General features: G+C 37.3%; 2 protein-coding genes across 2 annotated transcripts in view; one reads left to right on the top strand and one right to left on the bottom strand.

Moving 5' to 3' along the window:
• The window catches only part of LOC123549228 (cleavage and polyadenylation specificity factor subunit 1-like), a 120,487-nt gene that overhangs the window by 76,305 nt on the left and 17,464 nt on the right, over window positions 1-26,718 (top strand). The window contains exons 26-29 of the mRNA XM_053545572.1: window positions 2,278-2,368; window positions 2,846-2,930; window positions 9,026-9,167; window positions 17,965-18,033. Of these exons, the coding sequence (XP_053401547.1) occupies window positions 2,278-2,368; window positions 2,846-2,930; window positions 9,026-9,167; window positions 17,965-18,033 (387 nt within the window). The remainder of the gene's footprint in view (window positions 1-2,277; window positions 2,369-2,845; window positions 2,931-9,025; window positions 9,168-17,964; window positions 18,034-26,718) is intronic.
• LOC123549231 (uncharacterized) lies at window positions 4,483-6,207 on the bottom strand. Its single transcript, XM_053545574.1, has 2 exons — window positions 5,588-6,207; window positions 4,483-5,244 (listed from the first exon to the last, which is right to left on the bottom strand). Exons 1-2 carry the CDS (start codon window positions 5,667-5,669, stop codon window positions 5,054-5,056), a joined length of 273 nt encoding a protein of 90 aa, XP_053401549.1. The 5' UTR covers window positions 5,670-6,207; the 3' UTR covers window positions 4,483-5,053.

The following is a 26,718-nucleotide window of genomic DNA, read 5'->3' as shown; positions in this document are numbered from 1 at the left end:
AAATGGTACTAGCAGCTTCCTCGCTTGGCATTCAGCATTAAGGGGATAGTGCTAGGACTGGTCAGCCCGGTGTCAGTATAAAGTGACTGGGTGGGGTATCATGCCATGTGTCTACAGCGTGATATTCCAGTGAGGCAGCACTATAAAGTTGGGCATTGTGCTCACTGCTACAAGTAGACACCGTCATTTATATGACTGAAAAATTGTTGAAAAAGACATTAAACCCGAATATGCACGCATATTAGCTAAAGGTTACATATTTTACACATTAACTAAACGCTACTCTTGAAAGATCATGGTAGAATTGTGGGATTACCTCACTTGATATTGTTCAGTCTCTTGATATTGGTTCTGTAGTGTCCCCCAGGCCTGAATCCAGAAATATTTGAATTGGGGAGGCACCAGTTTAGAACGAAGGTGTCGCAGGCAATGTGTATAGCACTAAGAGTGGGAAGGGATCCCTCCACTTGTGTTAGTGGGTCAGGGGGATCTCCCCCCTGGAAATTTTTAAAATCTTGGTATGAAATGGTGGTCCCTGGTGCATTTTTATGCCCCCACTTTGGGGGGGGGGGCATATAGAGTTGCCCTTGTCCGTCCGTCCGTCTGTCCGTTCGTCCTTCCGAGAATGTTGTGTCGCGCCTAGCTCCAAAAGTATTTGACGTAGAGTCACAAAACTTTACAGGAATGTTGGTCAGCATGTGTAGTTGTGCACCTGGGGTTTCGCGTCCGGATTCATTCAGTCATGTAGAAGTTATGGCCCCTGACTTTGTAAAAATTGGTCATTTTAGTGTTGTGTCGTGCCTAGCTCCAAAAGTATATGACTTAGAGTCACAAAACTTTACAGGAATGTTGGTCAGCATGTGTAGTTGTGCACCTGGGGTTTCGCATCCGGATTCATCCAGTCTTGTAGAAGTTATGGCCCCTGACTTTGTAAAAATTGGTCATTTTAGTGTTGTGTCGCGCCTAGCTCCAAAAGTATATGACTTAGAGTCACAAAACTTTACAGGAATGTTGGTCAGCATGTGTAGTTGTGCACCTGGGGTTTCGTGTCCGGATTCATCCAGTCATGTAGGAGTTATGGCCCCTGACTTAGTAAAAAATTGGTCATTTTAATGTTGTGTCGTGCCTAGCTCCAAAAGTATTTGACCTAGAGTCACCAAAGTTTACAGGAATGTTGGTCAGCATGTGCAGTTGTGCACCTGGGGTTTCGCATCCGGATTCATTCAGTCTTGTAGGAGTTATAACCCCTGACTTAGTTAAAAATTGGTCATTTTAATGTTGTGTCGTTCGTAGCTCCAAAAGTATTTGACCTAGAGTCACCAAAGTTTACAGGAATGTTGGTCAGCATGTCCAGTTGTGCACCTGGGGTTTTGCGTCCGGATTCATTCAGTCGTGTAGGAGTTATGGCCCCTGACTTAGTTAAAAATTGGTCATTTTAATGTTGTGTTGTGCATAGCTCCAAAAGTATTTGACCTAGAGTCACCAAAGTTTACAGGAATGTTGGTCAGCATGTGCAGTTGTGCACCTGGGGTTTCGCATCCGGATTCATTCAGTATTGTAGGAGTTGTGGCCCCTGACCTAGGAAAAAATTGTCATTTTAATGTCATGTAGTGGGGGCATCTGTGTCCCATGGACACATTTCTAGTTTAAAATAAATTTTGAGGTTCAGGAAAGGGTTCCCCCTTCATTTTAAAGGAGTTAGGGGGCTCTCACCATGGAAAATTTTGAAAAAAAGGTATGAAATGGTGGACACCAGTGCATTTTTGGGTCTAAATTCTGAGAAAATTTTATTCCTTTGCCAAAATAGTTGGGTGTAGCTTTGATGAGTATAGGTCTTTTCTCAGCCAACTGGAGTTGGGGGGGGGTGGGGGGGGCGGGGTCTTGGGCCCCCTTGGACCGGACCTGGATCTGAGCTTATCCCCCTCACATCATAACCCACCGAAGTGCAAATATTTCTTACTTTCAGGTGTAAGTTTCTTGATATTAATTCTTTGATAATGCTGCCACCAGAAATTAATTTAGAATGTAAATTGAAACAAACAGTCGGGTTTAAATGTGGTCAATGAATTTGATGTCATGCACCTGATTTGAACGTGCTCACAGATTGAATAAATGAGCTAGTCTTGTTGAAATATCAAGCATCTGATTGGTCTTTTCTGATGGCACTCATAGAATTGACCAGTGGCCTGTTGAGACAAATCTGAGTTTTTATACCTTCTTAAGTCAGGATTTCAGCAGTGAATTTTATAGGAATGATCTACATATGTATATTTACAGACATATGCAGTAGTGATGCATACACCAGATGTTGGTAATAAACTGCCCAAAGTTACATCAGAGGAAAGAGAGTTTGACGTTTTTGAGAAAGGTAAACTAATGGTGATGTATTTCATTACCATAATTCAACAGTATATTTTAAAATTTCCTAAGTATTAATTTTTTATCATTTGGTCAAAAAAGGGCTCATATTTGTTTCTTTTCGAGGCGTTTATGGATATACCCATTTTAGAATTTATTTAGATTCTAATATTTCAATAATTGGACTAAGTCAAAGAAATATGCTAGTTCTTGTCATTTACCATGGTAAGAAGTGACAGTGTATAAGGTACAGGTTTAAATCGAGGCTATATTTGAAGAAAGTTTAATGCTTAAGTCTGCATAGAAGTGCACAGAATTTCTATAACAGTTTGAAATACACCTCTTAGTCACATTTCTTTTAAGGCACAACTAGACAAAACTGCAATTTCTTGGTGATGAAATATATTCTTATGCTGTTATGGCATTGTTCACCTTTAGTGACTCTCAAGTGAGAATGTACCAGTCCATCATCTATTTTTTGTTACAGATGAGAGATTTGTATACACAACAGCACAGAAATTTTCCTGCCAACTGTATAGTCCTACTTCGTGGGAAGTGGTTCCGAATACACAGTAAGTAGTTATGTAGCCATGTTCTTTATGTACAGTGGAGACTTACTGAGTCAGTATTGTGGACTTCTCCTTAACTAAATGGATATCGGTACATCCCAGCTGAAAGATCAGTACTGATGCATACTGTTGGGTTGAGCTATTGTGATCACCTTGTGCCTGTCATGCATCTTGAGTTAGTTTGGCTGTTAACACTAGAGGTCACGAATTTTAAGCCCAAACTTAATGAAACTCGGTCAGACTATTAACTTCAGTAAAGTCTGGGATGAGTTTGTTACTGGGTCATATTGGTTAAAAAACTAGGTCAGTATGTCAGATTAATAAGAAAACCTTGTTAACACTCAAGAGGTCACAATTTTCAAACATAGTAAGAATGTTTATCTAGGTCAGGTTAAAAACTAGGTTACTAGAGATCAAAAACTAGGTCACTATGTCAGATAATAGAAAAACCTTGTTAACACTGTAGAGGCAGCGTTGTCTGTTTGATCTTTAAACTGTCTGAATGTTTGTCTCTGTGTAGGTCAAGCTCAAAACTGGATCACCTGAAGTCAAAAATTAAGTTGCTAGGTCAAATCAAAACCTTGTTAACACTCAGTGACCAAATTTTGTGTTTTAACTTAAAACTATCTGTTTATATTAAATCTAAGTCAAGATTGAAACTGTCTAGATTAAATGTAAATCTGGTTTACATGAGATCAGAAACTAGGTCACTAGGTCAGATCATAGAAAGACTTCATAAAACTCTGCCAGAATTTTTGTCTCTTTGAAATCTTAGCCAGGCTTAAAACTGGGTTACCCGAGGTCTTAAACTGGGTCACTATGTTGAATTATAGAAAAAGTCTAGAGCCCACATTTACTACTTGATCTTGTCAGAATGTCTGTTTATATTAAAAATAAGTCACGATCGAAACTGGATTATCTAGGTCAAAAACGATGTCACGATGTCAAATAATAGAATAATAAAAAAAAATTGATTTATCAAATAGCTACATTTTCTACCTCATCTTCATGAGACTTGTTTGTCTCTTTAAAATCTGGGATAAATTCCTAACTGGATCACTTGGCAAAAAAGCAAGGTCATTGAGTCAAATCATAGAAAACTCAGCACTTATGTATGCTGCTACGTGTATCAGTACAGTTTAGAGGCTGATTTTTCAACTTGATCATCCTTCAACTTTGTGAGAACGTTTGCCGGTCTAGGTAAAGTTTGAAAGTGGGATACCTGAGGCAAAAAACAGTCTCTTGGTCAAATCATTGATAATGGGATCTGCCTTGGGTAAGAACTAGTTCAGATGTACAGAAGTCACTCTTGATTAAAACAATGCATGCTGTTCATATTGGTGTTTGAAATCAGACAGTGTGCTATGCACTTGTACCAAAAGTGTTGTGGTAAATGGCTAGCATTCAAGTTGTTTAGTATGATGGGTAGACTGAGTTAATTGACAAATGAGCAGAGGCTTGTTTATATATTTTATTCATAAATGTATATTTATCCAGTAGTAAACACAACAGAGTAATAGTAAACAAAAATAGCACATAATTGATATGCGGCACATTTAACCATTTAACAATTATAACAAAAGCATTTTCATACTAGCATAGTACATAATATTATGTATAAAAGTCACTCATGTCTAGAAAGTTCACACATAACACTGGTCCACTCTCCAACTGCCTTATCCATATTTGGTCTTCCAGTATGTGGTGATGATGCCATCACTGGTGTCGTCTGCTGATTGCCGTCTGCTTCCAGAGTAGACTTGATTGATCTAGCTGTGTGCTGGACCTGAAATGAGACAAGTGAATGAATAATGACATGCATTCATGTATAATTCCCAGTAATGTTTGTTTCTATTAATAGGAAAATGATTTATGATAAAGCAGGAAACTTTTTAAACATAACAGTATAAAGTATATTATAATTATTTTCTTTTACATATGTGTCAGATCTTCCCTTGCAGTTATTGTTTGCTTTTTTACAACATGATCTTACATGCTTAATACTAACTCCATATGGTACTATGTCACAAACTATGTTGTTTGTATCAATATAAATTCATTTGAATGGATTTTCAACTTACGTTTACCGTTATGCTAATTAAGATTTTGTAAATCAGTTGGAAAACCTAGCTCATAAATTTATGAAATGACAAAAGCAGTGAACTTACTTGAGCCCATTTAGTGTTGGAATACTGTTGGTAAATGTGGCGGACACCTTCAGTTACTGATACACGTAGCAGCAGACGTAAATGGTGAGACTGGTTCTCTTCTATAGCTGACAACAGAGACTGTCCTCCCAGGAACTCCAACTGACCGTCTGAAAGAAAAGAAACAAATTTAATATATATACAGGCTTCTTTATAACAGCAATAAATTTCACCATATGAAAATCTGAATAATATTAAATCAATGGAAAAATAAATATTACTGTGATAAAAATTGTTGAAATTATTTTTTTTTGTACAAATTACTTTAAATGAGCACAGCTGAGGTAGATAAATTTCATGGAATACAAACAAACTTATTAACATAATATTATTTACCAGAGGATCTGAAAACTGCAAACTTATATAAATTCATGTCCTAAAATGGTGATTTATTCTCACTCATACTACTGTACATTCAAAATATAAAAGTACAGAACATTAAATGAAACTTACCTAAGAGTGAAATGGTTGAATTACTGTTGTCAAGGGCAACCAACTGTTGTCGTAGAGATAAGGCTTCTGAGATGACATCCATGATAAGTTCTTTTATTATTTTATTATTTTATTATTAATGTATTGGAGATAATATGAAAGCTTGGTATTCTTTAGCCACAGCTTATAGTGACAATGTGATAGCTTGGGAAAGGTAACTGTACATATTTATAGGGGATATCTTCCTATTGTTTTACAGTAATCATCAGTTTGTTCTTTAATTACCACTTAATTGTTTTAATGATTTGAACACATCTTAAATTTTATTGATCAATTATTCTTTTGATATTATAAGCATCAAAGAAACATCAAATGTAATTAGTTCATTAATTATAAGATACATTGTTAAATAGCAAACATCAAATTAAGGACTAATTGAGGGGTTATAAAGGAATATCTGACCAATTTTAATTTGGTTTTTAATTAATTAACAGTTAATTACACAATAAGTTTGATTTAATGATTTGACCACAGCTAACTTCATCTTCAAAGAAACGTCAGGATAATTAATATATCAATCATATCTCAAATTATAAGATGGAACCAAATTGTGACTGCAAACTTTCATTGGGATTGATTAATACACAAATTAATAAAAGCTAATTATTGTATGAAATTCCATTAGATATATAAACTGAAAATGAAACTTTTAGACATGAAAAATAATTTTTTTAGTAGATTATGATATATCTTAAAAGAATATTGAATATCAGTTGAAGCCATTACGTTGTTAAAAAAATGAATAAATTGACCAGTTTTTCCAAAGATTATTATTGATTTTTTTTCTGTGCAAAACGCCAATGTAGGTGATATTGATGTTGTATAAAACGCTCACATGGTGGTGTCAAACATGTAACTCTTAAAGCTGCCGCCTGTCCAGTATATAATAATTTTGGTGATTCTTCCGTACTGAAATGACTGGATAGTGTTTGATATTGTAGCTTTATATTTGAGAATTACCTACATTTTACTTTCAACAAGAATTCAATCTCAATACTGGTATTAATGTATAGACCTTTAATTATGTTTTTGCCCTGTCCGTCTGTCCGTCACGCTTCATTTCCAATCAATAACTGGAGAACCATTTGACCTAGAACCTTCATCATAGGATGGTAGGGCTGCTGAGTAGACAACCCCTATTGTTTTTAGGGTCACTCCATCAAAGGTCAAGGTCTAAGGGGCCTGAACATTGAAAACCATTTCCGATCAGTAATTTGAGAACCGCTTGACCTAGAATGTTGAAACTTATAGGATGATTGGTCATGCAGAGTAGATGACCCCTATTGATTTTTGGGTCACTCTGTTAATGGTCAAGGTCACAGGGGCCTGAACATTGAAAACCATTTCCAATCAATAACTCGAGAACCATTTGACCCAGAATATTGAAACTTCATAGGATGATTGGTCTTGCAGAGTAGATGATCTCTATCGATTTTGGGGTCACTCTGTTAAAGGTCAAAGTCACAGGGGCCTGAACATTGAAAACTATTTCCGATCAATAACTTGAGAACCACTTGACCCAAAATGTTAAAACTTCATAGGATGATTGGACATGCAGAGTAGATGACCCCAACTGATTTTGGGATCACTCTATTAAAGGTCAAGGTCACAGGGGCCTGAACATGGAAAACCGTTTCTGGCCAGTAACTTGAGAACCACTTGACCCAGAATGTTGAAACTTCATAGGATGATTGGTCATGCAGAGTAGATGACCCCTATTGATGTTGGGGTCACTGTTGAAGGTTAAGGTCTCAGGGGCCTTAACATGGAAAACCATTTCCGATCAATAACTTCAGAACCACTTGACCCAGAATGTTGAAACTTCATAGGATGATTGAACATGCAGAGTATATGACTCCTATTGATTTTTGGGTCACTTTATTAAAGGTCAAGGTCACTGGGGCCTGATCATGTAAAATCATTTCCAGTCAGTAACTTGATAACCATTTGACCCAGAATTTTGAAACTTCATAGGAAGATTCGACATACAGAGTAGATGACCTCTATTGATTTTGGGGTCAGTCTGTTAAAAGTCAAGGTTACAGCAGACAGAAAATGGAAATCCATTTCTGGTCAATAACTTGAGAACCATTTGACCGAGAACCTTCAAACTTCATAGGGTGATAGGACTTACAGAGTAGATGGCCTCTATTGTTTTTGGGGTAACTCCATCAAAGGTCAAGGTCACTGGGGGCTGAACATAGAAAACTCGACCAAGAATGTTGAAACTTCATAGGATGATTGGACATGCAGAGTAGATGACCGGTATTGATTTTGGGGTCACTTGATCAAAGGTCAAGGTCACAGGAGCCTGAACATGGAAAACCGTTTCCAGTTCATAACTTGAGAACCACTAGTTCCAGAATGTTGAAACTTAGTGGGAAACTTAGTGGGATGACTGGACATGCCAAGTAGATGATATCTATTGCAGCCAACCATCAGTGTCTCTTTGACTTTTGCTCCTGTCCCCTATTGACTTCTTGCATATACGACTATGCATTGGGGGAGACATGCGCTTTTCTACAAAAGCATCTTCTAGTTTAATAAAAGTTTGCATATTATGAAAGAAATCATTGTTCATGAGATTGTTAGCAACTTCAGCATGTAGTAACATTTCATTTTTGTAAATGCTCACGATGTGAATACAGCATGAGAACATGTGCACAAGTGACAGTGACAGTGATCATGCTTTATGTATCACAAAAAAAATATTGAATCGGGTTTACTTAAGAAATAATTTATTGCAAAATGCACGATGGATGGTTATATGTTGCCCTCGTGAAATTATTTGAATGATATATTACCGCCTGAGTGTATAAATAGTGTTAAAACACGGTTTTGCTATGAATTATTTCGATTCTAATATGCCCCTTATCTAAAACAGTAGGTAAAATATAGTAGCGCTCTTTCTTGGTCACAACAAAAACATTGACATCACTGCACGTAAACTAAACGTCATTGTAGCGTAAGAGTGTTTTAACATAGAAAAGCATATTAGAATGAATATTAATAAGTGAATACCAAAATGTTTGCATACAAGTTGCAAGAAATAATTACCATATATGGATGTCCTTGAATGTATGCAATTTTAGAATGTCTATGTATGATCTAGATATATGTCTAGAATGGTGTTTCTATAATTATTAATTATTTTCATCTAGTACCAAAAATATGACACTCAATAGAAATCTGTTTTACTTGGACTATTTTCAAAATCAGACATACTTGTTGAGGAATATTTGCCATTTAACTGTAAGATATACCAAAATTTAGTCTTTATTCTAATTAAAAAAAGGAACGTCCATTAAGCAAACACAATCTGACAAAATTGTGCTTGAATGGTCTACATCCTAAGCCTTAGAAACACTATAATTTCTGCCTTCATTTGTTTATTTACAGAATAGAGATGGAGGAAATGGAACATGTCACAGCTTTGAAATATGTTCTGTTGAAATCAGAGGAGACCGTGTCTGGAGTGAAGGGATATGTTGCCATAGGAACCAACTTCTGTCATGGAGAAGATATTCTTGCTAGAGGAAGAGTGAGAACATTTTGGCTTTTGCTTTCATTTTTAGCTCACCTGAGCATTGCTTGTGATCGCTCAATGTCCAGCGTCCGGCATCTGTCGTCTGTCAACATTTAGCTTGTGAATGCGATAGAGGCTGTATTTTTATGCCCCCGAAGGGAGGCATATAGTTTTTGAACCGTCTGTCCGTCTGTCAGTCTGTCGGTCTGTCAGTCTGTCCGCAATTTTCGTGTCCGGTCCATATCTTTGTCATCGATGGATGGATTTTCAAATAACTTGGCATGAATGTGTATCACAGTAAGACGACGTGTCGCGCGCAAGACCCAGGTCCGTAGCTCAAAGGTCAAGGTCACACTTAGACATTAAAAGATAATGCATTGATGGGCGTGTCCGGTCCATATCTTTGTCATCGATGGATGGATTTTCAAATAACTTGGCATGAATGTGTACCACAGTAAGACGACGTGTCGTGCGCAAGACCCAGGTCCGTAGCTCAAAGGTCAAGGTCACACTTAGACATTAAAGGATAGTGCATTGATGGGCGTGTCCGGTCCATATCTTTGTCATCGATGGATGGATTTTCAAATAACTTGGCATGAATGTGTACCACAGTAAGACGACGTGTCGCGCGCAAGACCCAGGTCCGTAGCTCAAAGGTCAAGGTCACACTTAGACGTTAAAGGTCATTTTTCATGATAGTGCATTGATGGGCGTGTCCGGTCCATATCTTTGTCATTCATGCATGGATTTTAAAATAACTACGCATGAATGTGTGACACAATAAGACGACGTGTCGCGCGCAAGACCCAGCTCCGTAGGTCAAAGGTCCTAAACTCTAACATCGGCCATAACTACTCATTCAAAGTGCCATCGGGGGCATATGTCATCCTATGGAGACAGCTCTTGTTTCAATTGATCTTCATGAAATTTGGTCAGAATGATTGCCTTGATGAAATCTAGGCCAAATTCGAAAATGGGTCATTTGGGGTCAAGAACTAGGTCACTAGGTCAAATCGATGAAAAACCTTGTGTATGCGATAGAGGCTGTATTTTTCAATTGATCTTCATGAATTTTGGTCAGAATGATTACCTTTATGAAATCTAGGCCAAATTTGAAAATGGGTTATCTTGGTTCAAAAACTAGGTCACTAGGTTAAATCAATGAAAAACCTTGTGTATGCGATAGAGGCTGTATTTTTCAATTGATCTTCTTGAATTTTGGTCAGAATGATTGCCTTGATGAAATCTAGGTCGAATTTGAATACGGGTCATCTGGGGTCAAAAGTAGGTCACTAGGTCAAATCAAAGAAAAACCTTGTGTATGCAATAGAGACTGTATTTTTCAGCTGATCTTCATGAAATTTGGTCAGAATGATTGCCTTGATGAAATCTAGGTCGAGTTCAAATATGGGTCATCTGGGGTCAAAAACTAGGTCACTAGATCAAATCAAAGAAAAACCTTGTGTATGCAATAGAGGCTGTATTTTTCAATTGATCTTCATGAAATTTGGTCAGAATGATAACTTGATGAAATCTAGGTCAAGTTTGAATACGGGTCATCTGGGATCAAAAACTAGGTCACTAGGTCATATCAAAGAAAATACTTGTTTAAACTCAAGAGACCACATTTTTGGTCCAATCTTAATGAAAATTGGCCAGAATATTTGTTTCCATGAAATCACTAGGTCAAACATGTTTACGCTGTTATGGTGTGTTTCTCAGGTGAGCGACCTAGGGCCATCCTAGGCCTCTTGTTGTGTTTACATTACATTGATTTTACTTACAATGTCTGAAATTTTGGCATCACAGTTTAGTATTGTAAGAGTTCTGACTGACAGTTTCAGCATCAGCTATTAGAAAAAAGCACCTTGGTAATACACAATGGCCCACTGTCCAAAAATTTAATAATTTAATGTCTTCAAAAAATGCGAAGGTGCTTGTTAAGCTAGCTAAGTTTATTAAAGAAGCCACGCAATATAGAGTTGATACACTTAAAAACAATACTACATAATGTAACGTAGATTATTGTATATGTTTTGTTTGTTTAGATGTTTCCTAACATTTTTGTTTTTCTTCTGTAATTTATATGTTTGTTTATTGTATGCATACACTTTTACTTTTTTGAACTGTATATGTATACATGTATTTGTATCAATTGTTAATATGCCATGTTCCTATTATTCTAGGATAGAATTCCTAGGTTGACGTACCATCATATAACCTAAGCTTTCATGTTTAAAAGAAAATAAAAACACTTCCGATTATAAACACAAGTTTATTTTTCGTTTAGGGTAAGTGTGGATTGAAAGACGGTCATAGTGGCTTACAACTTCAAACGTTAAATGGCGATTGAAGTTGAAAATCCTCACAAAGGGTGCGACCCGGGCATGCCTTAGATAATTTGAACCTCGTTGCGCCAAAGCCAGGTAGAACCAGGCACCACCTTTGGTACCATATAAAAACCAGGTACTTCCATGTACCATTTACAAACCAGGTACCCATTTTGTACCATATACGAACCAGGTACTTCCATGTACCATATGGTACTTACCATGTACCATATACGAACCCGGTACCCATTTTGTACCATACACGGACCAGGTACTTCCATGTACCATATACGAACCCGGTACCCATTTTGTACCATATACGAACCAGGTACTTCCATGTACCTTATACAAACCAGGTACCCCTTTGGTACCATACAATAACCAGGTACACCATGTACCATATACGAACCAGATACCATTGGCGCAACATAAACCTAATAACAACAAATGTAACCTATGTAAATGGTTGAGCAACTATAAGAACGCCTAGCCCTTTTCGCTCTCTGGCCAATTCTTATATGCTCGAAAAAATGAACCAGAAAAAATTGAATTTTGAACCCACGAATGTCACCAACCCCGGTAAATGGCGGCGGCTGGTCAGGGACCCATGAGTGTGCAAAAAGATTTAGTAATTGACAGTTAACAACTCAGTATGGCATGCCCTAGTCGCACCCAGACGTAAGAACTTTCCGCCAGTATGACAGAAGAGAGAAAATAAATAAAAGAGATGAAAGTAAAAGAAAATATTTAGAGTTTAAAGTTATAAGTTCTGGTACCGGCTTAAGCAATTTTAAAATGACAAACAGGAATATATGTATCTCCTTGACACACTCACTTCACATCATTTATAACTGTCACCATGTACATCTGATTTGCAAATGGTATAAGTAATCATAATCATAAACTAGGCAAAATGTCTTAGAGTCAAGTGTTTCAAATAAGCACCTTTAAACCTAAGTAAAAGTTAACAAACAGGAATATATGTATCTCCTAAACGCAGGCACTTCACATCATTTCTAAATGTCACCATGTACATCTGATTACAAATGGTATAAGTAATCAAAATCATCAATTAGGCAATGATGTCTTAAAGTGTCAAATTCTTTAAATAAGCACATTTAAACACAAGTAAAAGTTAACGCTGGTGAATGTTAACGGTCAATATAGATATTTTGAACCAGTACAGAATACATTTCCATCACAGTGTCACTGGTTTCATCGTATCCTGTGATCCTTCTGAATAAGGCTGAATGATATAATCATTGGCTTCTGAGCGATACTATGATGTTGAACTTCAAAAGTAGCATATTGTGTCGATTCTGTCTGGTTATAGCGTTTCTTGACTCATGTGCTTTAACATCTGATGCCATAAAAAGTAAAGCATTCTGAAAGAGTGAGAAAAACTCGGCAGCAAAAAAGTAACAAGAATTTTTGCCAAAATAGGCAAGTATTGCATATAACGTGTAACTGCCTTAATACTTTACCATTATAATTATTGATTGAAAATCTATAGTATCATAAAACAAACGAAATAGTATTTAAATTATGCTAAAAAAGGGGTGCGGTGGGCGGGTTGTTCTTAAAACGGCCTCGTGCTGAATGGCAAATCGGAAGCACGGCAAACACGTGACTTACTTATAATTATCGTCTGCTACGAAATCTCGCGATACATACCATAGCAACGACTTAGCGTTATGACAACCGATGCAAAATTACAAACAAACAATTAAATTGGAATTTAGCCAGAATAAACAAGATTAATTGGAAGGATTAATCTATATTATTCTAGGATAGAATTCCTAGGTTGACGTACCATCATATAACCTAAGCTTTCATGTTTAAAAGAAAATAAAAACACTTCCGATTTTTAAACACAAGTTTATTTTTCGTTTAGGTAAGTGTGGATTGAAAGACGGTCATAGTGGCTTACAACTTCAAACGTTAAATGGCGATTGAAGTTGAAAATCCTCACAAAGGGTGCGACCCGGGCATGCCTTAATAATTTGAACCTCGTTGCGCCAAAGCCAGGTAGAACCAGGCACCACCTTTGGTACCATATAAAAACCAGGTACTTCCATGTACCATTTACAAACCAGGTACCCATTTGTACCATATACGAACCAGGTACTTCCATGTACCATATGGTACTACCATGTACCATATACGAACCCGTACCCATTTTGTACCATACACGGACCAGGTACTTCCATGTACCATATACGAACCCGTTACCCATTTTGTACCATATACGAACCAGGTACTTCCATGTACCTTATACAAACCAGGTACCCCTTTGGTACCATACAATAACCAGTACACCATGTACCATATACGAACCAGATACCATTGGCGCAACATAAACCTAATAACAACAAATGTAACCTATGTAAATGGTTGAGCAACTATAAGAACGCCTAGCCCTTTTCGCTCTCTGGCCAATTCTTATATGCTCGAAAAAATGAACCAAAAAAATTGAATTTTGAACCCACGAGTGTCACCAACCCCGGTAAATGGCGGCGGCTGGTCAGGGACCCATGAGTATGCAAAAAGATTTAGTAATTGACAGTTAACAACTCAGTATGGCATGCCCTAGTCGCACCCAGACGTAAGAATTTTCCGCCACAAAATAACAAAGAAATAACTTAAATTTCTTTTTATTTCCCCCAAATATTCTTACAATACTAGTTATAGAACACGTTCATTCAATGAATCCCATGGTAATATTCCAAAACGACTGAACTGTTATTATCCGAGAGCAAGCAATTGTATCGCGTGCTTTAACCCTAAAGACACACACTTCTCTTGCACCACAAGCGACGGACAAATTACTGGGTAACTTCGGGTTAACCTTATAAAGTCTCCGATTATTCTTCGTTAAAAAGATGACATTAATACTGAATGTGTGACATGCAAATCCTGGGTGTATGACATATGACAACGAGCGCCACCTGCATAAAACCTTATGGTACTTTTCCCTGTACCATATACGAACCCGGTACCCCATTGGTACCATACACAAACCAGGTACTTCTATGTACCATATAAAAACCAGGTACCCATTTGGTACCATACAGTAACCAGGTATTTCCATGTACCATATACTTACCAGGTACCCCTTAGCCATAAAGACGGATCCCAAGATTCCTTTTCTAGCTAAATCAGTAGCCTTGCCAATACAAAAACTATGCGTTTAAAAGTTTTAAAAAGTCTTAAACCTACGGAAAGATGTGCACTTGCACAATATCACCGGAAATTGATATCGAGTAGCGTGATTACCATTTTTCTTTTTTTTTTTTTTTATATACAAATCGTGGGCCTTCCCAACTCGAACTTGCTTTCGAATGAGTTAGGGCCGACTCAGTTGTTAAATTCAAAAGGTATACTGATCGTATCCGAAGTATAACAACGATTAGTTTCAAATGAATGCATTATGATTTGAACCGAATTGATACGTTCGAGAACAATGTTTTTAAATTGTATTGTTACATTGTGTTTCGCCAACGCGAAATAGTCCAGAAAAACATACAAACAAAGAAAAAGAAAAACCCTACAACTAGTCAAACAAGGTCCGGAAAAGTTTGGACCAATAACCATTATATTAAACAAATTCCAAGTATTACCCTACAAGACCAAGTATGTTAAAGTTTTTAGAAGTGATACAAAGTACTATTCAAGTTAGCAATGTATTATAAAATGCCTCGAATATCAAAACTTCGATTTTGAATAAAGTACTGTAATATCACATTATCATGTTGTATGTTTTCTTATTGTTTCATTATACTGTTCGTCTTCAAATAATTTGAAATGCTGCTGTACCAAATATCGCATTAGACTTATATATTGTTAAAATTTAAATTATTAGGGATGCATATTAGTTTTCAACTGTCAGACCGTTAGTTAGATCGCACGCCCGCCACGTCAACTTTGTGCCTGAAGACGCCTTACTCGCGAAGCACTGCACCCAGGATGCTCAAACTTCACATGCTGAAAGTACTTATTGAGTATACGACCCCCGCGACCCCGGGGTCACCAGGTCAAAGGTCAGGGCCACAAGACCAAAGCGCTGTGGGGCACCATCCAACACCAGTGACAGCTCATGTTTTTATTTATTTATTTATTTTTATAAAGAAACTAGCACCCGTATAAATATATATGTGGGCAATATCCCTACTCACGCCAAACACTCTGATGACCAAAATAAATGAAGCAATTTCCGATTATTTCACGAATTGGACATAAATTCAAATAAAACTTAAATTTATCAGAAGAGGAATTCAATTCTTCATTGCCTTATGTAAAAATAAAAAAAATTACAAATTATTCTGATGATATAAACCTATATTTGTACAGTACTGTGCCTACCCGCAGGCGATAAAACCAGTAATTTATATATGACTGTGAACCATTATTTTGGTCCTTAATATAACAGTTTTGACGTTTGGACTGCCAATCACAAACATACAACAATCCGACAGTCGAATTATTTTGACTGACAAGAACTGCTTATCCCTATATTTTCTAAAAACAACAATAATAAAATCAATTCAAACTTACCAAAGCGTTACGACATCCTGTTAATACACTTTATGCTAAGTCGCAAAAATTCTATTTATAGACTCGTCAGCCAAATAGGGTGATCAAATGATTTACCTAGCTATATTTAGATCTGAATTACTATTTTTACTGAATAACACTACCGAGATAACGGACCATTCCATTATTAATCAAGAAAGCGCACTACACAGTGTACGTACTTTAACATGTGTAAAATTTTGCTAAATAGCAGTTAACGCTAAGTTTTTAAATTGCTGCAATACGTTCATTATTTAATATTTTTCCCATTCTGATTTTTGCATTTTGCAGTCCAACATCTGAGCTTTATGCATATAGTATTTACATTTATTTATTTTTTGGACAAACGAAAAAATTTAAAGAACGCGCTGTATAAATTCATAAGCATGCAATTTCATTAAAATCGACCGTTTTTGTAGAATTGTGTCTGTATTTCTTTCATTATCTTATTTTAACTGTTATTAGAATTCAAACTTTATCATTTCACAAGTGGTGATAGAAATATTAAACTTTTAATAGTAAAACGAAGGTACCATGCGCGCGTTGTATATATACGCGCACATACGGATCGCGATGTTTCTGTTTATTACTTGCGCAAAGCTGACACTTGCAACTGTGTTCGTCTGGTTGATTACTAAATTTCTGCTCTACGGGGATTTCCTATAAAGGGCTCTTTCACGTACCTACTGCTTGCTACGGTCACCCGCCGTCAGTGCGTGCCCTCATAGCTCCCTATTCTAATTTATAAACAAACGTGGTGACCTAACTTTTGTGGCATAAATTTATTTGTTTAAAATATTTTGATAAAATTTCACGCAATTCCGATTTAAAGGATACTGACTAATTTTAAATGGATTCAGCAGTTCACGCAATTTGTCTGGCTGAATTAAGGTATGTAACGTATCCCTTCGACGTTCGATTGAACCAATATTGTATTAACAGTTGTTTAAACGACATTCTATCGTACCGGTGTTTGAGACCTAGTAGTGAAATCCACTAACTCCACCGCACCCTTCAATTCGCCCCTACTTATTTTTATATATAGATATATATATACATTGTGTGTGTTAAGCTCGAATGAACATGCAAAGTAATAACATTCTAAAGTAAACATGTAGTATTAATATTCTGCATCATAAAATCTGATTAATAAAAAAGTCTCATTTCCTTTGTTTACGCGGTCCTATGTACCGCAATTGAAACCGAATTGTAATCTGTGGTAATAGCTGATTACTACATTCAATAAAGGGCAGAATTTTCTGTCTTCCTATTACGAAATGACTGCTGACACACGAGACCGTGAGACTCAAAATAATTTGCTGGAAGTCGATAAAATTACCTCTAACATTCTCCATCCCATCTGCGGCGTTTCTCTTATACCTTGCCGGTACCCAACACTTCTTGTTTTTTGCCACGTGGCATAACTGTCACTTAGCATATTTGGTATTTATGTCTTGTTCTTAAAACGGCCTCGTGCTGAATGGCAAATCGGAAGCACGGCAAACACGTGACTTTACTTATAAATTATCGTCTGCTACGAAATCTCGCGATACATACCATAGCAACGACTTAGCGTTATGACAACTGATGCAAAATTACAAACAAACAATTAAATTGGAATTTAGCCAGAATAAACAAGATTAATTGGAAGGATTAATCTATATTATATTTGTTAATGGCCAAAGGCATGTGTAATGCCGAATTTGCCGAATAAACCTTGAACCTTGAAAGTATTGCCTTGAATTTCCATCAATTAATAATGGAACATTTGATTTTTGACTGAGTTTTTAATCTTAAGATATTTCTAACCAATAAAATATTCAATGCTGTCTCATATATAATTGATATACAATTATGCTATGCATTGGCTGATAATTAATTTAGAGAAGATATTTTACTATTTTTTTCAGATAATCATTTTTGATGTGATAGAAGTTGTTCCCGAACCAGGCCAGCCTTTAACTAAACATAAAATTAAGGTATGTAAATATTTTCATCATTATTAGTCCCCTACTGGTTGAAAACCTGTTTCGGGGACTATAGGAATGCGCTTTTCCATCTGTCTGTCATTCCGTCCATCCATTCGTCCGTCTTTCCGTCCGTCCGCAATTTCGTGTCCAGTCAATAACTCTGTCATCCAGGATTTTAATATACTTGGCACAAATGTTCCCCATAATGAGATGACGTGTCATGCGCAAAACCCGGACCCCTAACTTAAAGGTCAAGGTCAAAGTTGGAGGTCAAAGGTCATCAGGGCTTTTTTCCTGTCCGGTCCATAACTATGCCATCTATGAAGGGATTTTAATATTACATGGCACATATGTACCTCATAATAAGACAATATGTCATGCACAACTTTCAGACCCGTAGCTCAAAGGTCAAGGTCACACTTGGCAGTCAAATGTTTACATAGCATGAACAGGGTCCGTTTCGTGTCCGGTCCATAACTCAGTCATTCATTAAGGGGTTTTAATATCACTTGGCACAAATGTTCCTCTTGATGAGACCACATGTCATGCGCAAATCCCAGACCTAGCTCAAAGGTCAAGGTCACAATTGGAGGTCAAAAGTTAATAGCTTTTTTTCCTGTCCGGTCCAGAACTCTGTCATCCATCAAGGGATTTTAATATTACTTGGCATAAATGTTCCCCATGATGAGACGACTTGTCATGTGCAACACTTAAAGGTCAAGGTCACACTTTGAGATCAAAGGTCAATGGGACTTTTTCCTGTCCGGTCTATAACTTTGTCATGCAAAACATGATTTTAAGTATCAGTTTGCACAAATATTCCTCTGGATGAGACAATGTGTTGTGCGCAACACCCGAGCGCTTAGCTGCAAGGTCAAGGTCACACTTACAAGTCAAAGGCCAAAAGGGCTTTTTTGCTGTCCAGTCTGTAACTCAACAATCCTTAAAGGGATTTTAATATTACTTGGCACAAATGTTCACCACCATGAGACGGAGTGTCATGCACAAGAACCTGGTCCCTAGGTCTAAGTTCAAGGTCACACATAGAGGCCAAAGGTCAGATACAAGAACAACTTTGTACGGAGCATTTCTTCTTCATGTATGGAGAGATTTTGATGTAACATGGCACAAATGTTCACCACCGTGAGGCACCTTTGTTTTTAGAATTACGTCCCTTTGTTGTTACTATAAATAGATTATATTGTAACTTATTATGCCCCCCTTCGAAGAAGAAGGAGGGGTATATTGTTTTGCAGATGTCGGTCGGTAGGTCTGTCGGTCGGTCGGTCGGTCGGTCGGTCGGAATGTAGACCAATCCGTTTCCGGATGATAACTCAAGAACGCTTGGGCCTAGGATCATGAAAGTTGATAGGGAGGTTGGTCATCACCAGCAGATGACCCCTATTGATTTTGAGGTCTGTATTACAAAGGTCAAGGTCACAGTGACCCTGAATAGTAAAACGGTTTCTGGATGATAACTCAAAAACACTTGGGCCTAGGATCATGAAAGTTGATAGGGAGGTTGGTAATGACCAGCAGATGACCCCTATTGAATTTGAGGTCAGTATGTTAAAGGTCAAGGTCACAGTGACCCTGAACAGTAAAACGGTTTCCGGATGATAACTCAAGAACGCTTAGGCCTAGGGTCACGAAATTTGATAGGGAGGTTGGTCATGACCAGCAGATGACCCCTATTGATTTTGAGGTCAGTATGTCAAAGGTCAAGGTCACAGTGACCAGGAACAGTAAAATGGTTTCCAGGCAATAACTCTAGAACGCTTGGGCCTTGTGTCAGGAAAATTGATATTAGGTTGGCCATGACCAGCAGATGACCCCTATTGATTTTGAGGTCATTAGGTCAAAGGTCAAGGTCACATTGGCCAGGAACAGTTAAAACGGTTTCTGATCTTCTTGTCCAAAACCATAGGGCCTAGGGCTTTGATATTTGGTATGTAGCAAAATCTAGTGGTCCTTTACCAAGATTGTTCAGATTATTTCCCAGGGGTCAAATATGGCCCCACCCCGAGGGTCACATGGTTTATATATATAGTCTTATATAAGAAAAAACTTTGAAAAAGCTCTTGTCCAAACCACAGGGCCTAGGGCTTTGATATTTTGTATATGACATCATCTAGTGGTCCTCTACTAAGATTGTTCAAAATTATTCTCCTAGGGTCAAATATGGCTCCGCCCTGGGGGTCACATGGTTTACATAGACTTATATAGGGAAAAACTTTGAAAATCTTCTTGTCCAAACCACAAAGACTATGGCTTTGATATTTTGTAATGTAGCATCATTTAGTGGTTCTCTACCAAGTTTGTTCAAATTATCCCTCTAGGGTCAAATAAGCCCCACCCCAGGGGTCATATGGTTCATATAGACTTATATAGGGAAAAACTTAGAACCTTCATGTCCATAACTTACATCATTCAAATTTGGACCACATGTATAGTTTTGAGTGGCAAGATGAACCTTGACATGAGTTGACCTTGATCTTGACCTAGTGACCTACTTTCACATTTCTGTAGCTACAGCCTTCAAATTTGGACCACTTGCATAGGTTTGTGCACCGAAAAAAACTTTGACCTTGTTATTGACCTAGTGACCTACTTTCACATTTTTGAAGGTACAGGCTTCAAATTTGGACCACATGCATAGTTTTTTGTTCCAAATTAAAACTTGACCTTGATTTTGACCTAGTGACCTACTTTCACATTTCTGTAGCTACAGCCTTCAAATTTGGACCACATGCATAGGTTTGTGTACTGAAAAAAACTTTGACCTTGTTATTGACCTAGTGACCTACTTTCACATTTTTGAAGGTACAGGCTTCAAAGGGGGGGTCGCAGTTAGGTGTCTGCGCACATTTTTTTTGATTTTCTCTATATTTTATGACAATATACCTACATGTATTAAGTTTCATTCACAAGTGTTACTGTTATCAGTTTTGACTTACTTTTATAGAAATTCACATTTAAAGTGGGTGGGGTAATTTGACATGTAACCAGCCAGGAACACAATCTCCGCCGCGTTTTTAAAAATGGTTCAAACTTTTTACCTGGAACTTTCGTGATAAAATAACTATGCAATGGACATTTACACAACATGTTGCGTTTTAAATTGTCTTGAATACTTTTTTCAACACAGAGCCACAAAGTGGCCTAATCAAATTTACTGATTTTCAATGGACGAACTTCACCAAAATCTAAAACATTTTTTATTAGTTGAGATATTTAGGTGTTATTTTCAGCAGATATTGTAAGCTAAATAAACATTAAAATGACAATATATCAGTACACTCTGATTAATATTGGAAGAGTGGTACACTCTCAAACTAGGGAAAAGTGGGTGGGGTAAATAAACATGCGAAGCTAAACATTCGAAGCAACACAACTATAGGAATAATAATTTTGCAGTTCAAGAAATGGCCTCAGATTATCTACTACTATCTTAATTATGCCCGTATGAGTGGTAGGGGCATATAGATTTGGTCTTGTCCGTGTGTCTGAGCGTCCGTCCGTCGCCCGAAGTTCTTGATGCACCTAGCTCAAAAAGTATTTGATACAAATTGATGAAAAATTGCATGAGTTTTTATCGTGATATGTACTTGCGTACCTCCGCCCCTTCTTTTCAGAATTATGGCCCCAGACATAGTCAAAAACACATATTTTCACCTTGTGACACGCCTAGCTCAGAAAGTATTTGATATAGATTGATGAAACCTTGCTTGAATCTTAACCATGATATGAACTTGCGCACCTTTTATTTTCCTACGGTCTCTACACCCTTTTTCCAGAGTTTTGGCCCCTGAAATAGTCAAAAATGCACATTTTCACGTTGTGATGTGGATAGCGCAAAAAGTATTTCATATAAATTGATGAAACCTTGCATGAATCATTATTGTGATATGAACTTGAGCATCTCCTATTTTTCGCCTGACTCTGTCCCCTATTTATAGAGTTATGGCCCCTGAAATAGTCAAAAATGCACATTTTCACCTTGTTGTCCGCCTAGCTCAGAAATTATTATGCCCCCCTTCGAAGAAGGAGGGGTATATTGTTTTGCAGATGTCGGTCGGTCGGTAGGTCGGTCGGTCGGTCGGTCGGTCGGAATGTAGACCAATCCGTTTCCGGATGATAACTCAAGAACGCTTGGGCCTAGGATCATTAAAGTTGATAAGGAGGTTGGTCATCACCAGCAGATGACCCCTATTGATTTTGAGGTCTGTATGTCAAAGGTCAAGGTCACAGTGACCCTGAATAGTAAAACGGTTTCCGGATGATAACTCAGAATGCTTGGGCCTAGGATCATGAAAGTTGATAGGGAGGTTGGTCATCACCAGCAGATGACCCCTATTGATTTTGAGGTCAGTATGTTAAAGGTCAAGGTCACAGTGACCCTGAACAATTAAACGGTTTCCGGATGATTACTCAAGAACGCTTGGGCCTAGGATCATGAAAGTTGATAGGGAGGTTGGTCATCACCAGCAGAAGACCCCTATTGATTTTGAGGTCAGTATGTTAAAGGTCAAGGTCACAGTGACCCTGAACAATTAAACGGTTCCCGGATGATAACTCAAGAACGCTTCGGCCTAGGGTCACGAAAGTTGATAGGCAGGTTGATCATGACCAGCAGATGACCCCTATTGATTTTGAGGTCAGTATGTCAAAGGTCAAGGTCACAGTGAACAGGAACAGTTAAATGGTTTCCGAGCAATAACTCAAGAACGCTTGGGCCTAGTTTCAGGAAAATTGATAGTTAGGTTGGCCATGACCAGCAGATGACCCCTATTGATTTTGAGGTCATTAGGTCAAAGGTCAAGGTCGCATTGGCCAGGAACAGTTAAACAGTTTCTGATCTTCTTGTCCAAAACCATAGGGCCTAGGGCTTTGATATTGGGTATGTAGCAAAATCTAGTGGTCCTCTACCAAGATTGTTCAGATTATTTCCCTGGGTCAAATATGGCCCCATCCCGGGGGTCACATGGTTTATATAGACTTATATAGGAAAAAAATTTGAAAAACCTCTTGTCCAAAACCACAGGGCCTAGGGCTTTGATATTTTGTATATGACATCATCTAGTGGTCCTCTACTAAGATTATTCAAATTTTTCCCCAAGGGTCAAATATGGCCCCGCCCTGGGAGTCACATGGTTTACATAGACTTATATAGGGAAAAACTTTGAAAATCTTCTTGTCCAAACCACAAAGACTATGGCTTTGATATTTTGTAATGTAGCATCATCTAGTGGTTCTCTACCAAGGTTGTTCAAATTATCCCTCTAGGGTCAAATAAGCCCCGCCTCAGGGGTCACATGGTTCATATAGACTTATATAGGGAAAAATTTAGAATATTCATGTCCATAACTTACATCATTCAAATTTGGACCACATGTATAGTTTTGAGTGGCAAGATGAACCTTGACATGAGTTGACCTTGATCTTGACCTAGTGACCTACTTTCACATTTCTTTAGCTACAGCCTTCAAATTTGGACCACATGCATAGGTTTGTGTACTGAAACAAACTTTGACCTTGACATAGACCTAGTGACCTACTTTCACATTTTTGAAGGTACAGACTTCAAATTTGGACCACATGCATAGTTTTTTGTTCCAAAATAAAATTTGACCTTGATTTTGACCTTGTGACCTACTTTCACATTTCTCAAGCTACAGCCTTCAAATTTGAACCACAAGCATAGTTTTGTGTACTGAAATTAACTTTGATCTTGAGATTGACCTAGTGACCTACTTTCACATTTCTGAAGGTACAGGCTTCAAATTTGGATCACTTGCATAGTTTTGTGTTCTGAAATAAAATTTGACCTTGATTTTGACCTAGTGACCTACTTTCACATTTTTCAAGCTGCAGCCTTCAAATTTGAACCACATGCATAAGTGAGCATATAATTTGTTCCTTATGCAATTACTAAATGCATCAACGGGGGCATTTCGTGTTCGACGAGCTCTTGTTACATATAAATTGATGAAACCATGCATGAGTCTTTATCATGATATGAACTTTTGAACCTCCTATTTGTCGTCTGGCTCCTATTTTCAGAGTTATGGCCCCTGAAATGGTTCAAAATGCACATTTTTACCTAATGACGTGCCTAGCTCAGAAAGTTTGATGTAAATTCATGAAGCACTGCACGAGTCTTGATTATGATGTGACCTTGCACACTTGGCATTCTTCTTGAGAACCTTAGGGCTTATTACAGAGTTATTGCCCTTAAAATAGCCAAAATAGTGGATGTTTTGTTTGTGATGCTCATAGTTCAAGAGGTATATGGCCTAGAATGATGAATCCTTTGTATAAAATGTTTGTTGAGGCTATATCCCCTTAAAACTGCAAACATGAATCACTGAATTATTGCCCCTTATTTTTGACAAATGTACCAGTGGGGGCACACCATGTGTCCTACAGACACATTCTATATCAAATACTTTCTGAGCTAGGCGTGTCACAAGGTGAAAATATATGTTTTGGACTATGTCAGGGGCCATAACTCTGGAAATAAGGGGCAGAGCCAGACAAAAAATAGAAGGTATGCAAGTACATATCACGATAAAGACTCATGCAATTTTTCATCACTTTATATAAACTACTTATTGAGCTAGATGCGTCAAGAATTTCGTGCAACGGACGGACGCTCACATGCACGGACAAGACCAAATCTATATGCCCCTACCACTCATAGAGGCATAATTAAGATAGTAGTAGATAATCTGAGGCCATTTCTTGAACTGCAAAATTATTATTCCTATAGTTGTGTTGCTTCGAATGTTTAGCTTCGCATGTTTATTTACCCCACCCACTTTTCCCTAGTTTGAGAGTGTACCACTCTTCCAATATTAATCAGAGTGTACTGATATATTGTCATTTTAATGTTTATTTAGCTTACAATATCTGCTGAAAATAACACCTAAATATCTCAACTAATAAAAAATGTTTTAGATTTTTGGTGAAGTTCGTCCATTGAAAATCAGTAAATTTGATTAGGCCACTTCGTGGCTCTGTGTTGAAAAAAGTATTCAAGACAATTTAAAACGCAACATGTTGTGTAAATGTCCATTGCATAGTTATTTTATCACGAAAGTTCCAGGTAAAAAGTTTGAACCATTTTTAAAAAACGCGGCGGAGATTGTGTTCCTGGCTGGTTACATGTCAAATTACCCCACCCACTTTAAATGTGAATTTCTATAAAAGTAAGTCAAAACTGATAACAGTAACACTTGTGAATGAAACTTAATACATGTAGGTATATTGTCATAAAATATAGAGAAAATCAAAAAACATTTTGCGCAGACACCTAACTGCGACCCCCACTTTGGACCACATGCATAGTTTTTTGTTCGAAAATAAAATTTGACCTTGATTTTGACCTAGTGACCTACTTTCACATTTCTCAAGCTACAGGCTTCAAATTTGGACCGCATGCCACAGCTTTCAAATTTGGACCACATACACATTGTTTTGTACCGAATTGAAATTTAACATTGACTTTGACCTTGAGCTAGTCTTGAAATGTGAAACATTCAAAAATGGCTCAGTGGATGGTGCCAAGATCACTCTGTAATCTCTCGTTAGGTTAATAGGTTAAAAGTCAAGGTCAGATTAAACCAGAATGGTAGAACTTTTGTTTACAGTGTGTGCATATAATTTCTGTTCCATGTGCAATTACTGAATGCATCAAGGGGGGCATTTCGTGTTTGACGAGCTCTTGTTTATTACTGGCTGTAGGGAAAGATCGAGACCAGTTTTCTGTGGTACAACATGCATGTTAAATCCAATTTTTAGGAGCATTTTAACCTATCTCTACCTGGTAAAGAGTTTCTTGTGGACTTACATAGATTTTTTTTTTCTAAGGATTAATTTCCCTTTGTTCTTACTATAAATAACTCATGACACCTTTTTTGATAATTGGGTAAAAAAATTCCATACCATATGAAAACAACTACAACAATAATATAAAGTTTAATATAATATATCAGTAATTACTTATTTTCCATAAAAACTGATAACAACATTAAAATTTATGCGATGTGAAGTGGATTTGCTCTATATTTTATGTTTGTCTCAAAAATCTTGTGTACCCGCCCGCTTAGCTCAATAGGGAGAGCGTCAGTCTACGGATCGCGGGGTCGTGAGTTCGATCCTCGGGCAGGGCGTACGTTCTCCGTGACGATTTGATAAAAGACATTGTGTCTGAAATCATTCGGCCTCCACCTCTGATTCGTTTGGTTAATTAGGTTAACTGCCCGCCGTTACATGACTGAAATACTGTTGAAAAATGGCGTTAACCCAAAACAAACAAACAAACAAAATCTTGTGTTTAAAGCTTCTTATTCATTACTTGGAGGATTTTTATCAAACTTACATAGTTATCAGTAGCCTTGTTTTGTGAATGTACCAGTACATAATGAACGGAAAATTTGATTTTACTTTATTCACGAGACATTGTTTTTTGTTATGATAAATTATTTTCTATGTACACAGTAATTGCAGTATTGTATTTTGTTGTTGCACCCTTCTCCTTCATGACATATTAAATTTTATAGTTTCAACAGTTGATAAGTTTTGCCTTAATTTTAATAATTGTCTCCCGTCATTTAACTTTTAAGTTAGGAGTTATCTCCCATTGTTTGAAGCATATAAGTGAATGCTCACTTTTTGACACATTAGTAAAGA

The sequence above is a fragment of the Mercenaria mercenaria genome, chromosome 6 (genome assembly GCF_021730395.1).
Source record: "Mercenaria mercenaria strain notata chromosome 6, MADL_Memer_1, whole genome shotgun sequence".
NCBI classification, from domain to species: Eukaryota; Metazoa; Mollusca; class Bivalvia; order Venerida; family Veneridae; genus Mercenaria; species Mercenaria mercenaria.
This window is presented reverse-complemented; position numbering and strand designations above follow the sequence as displayed.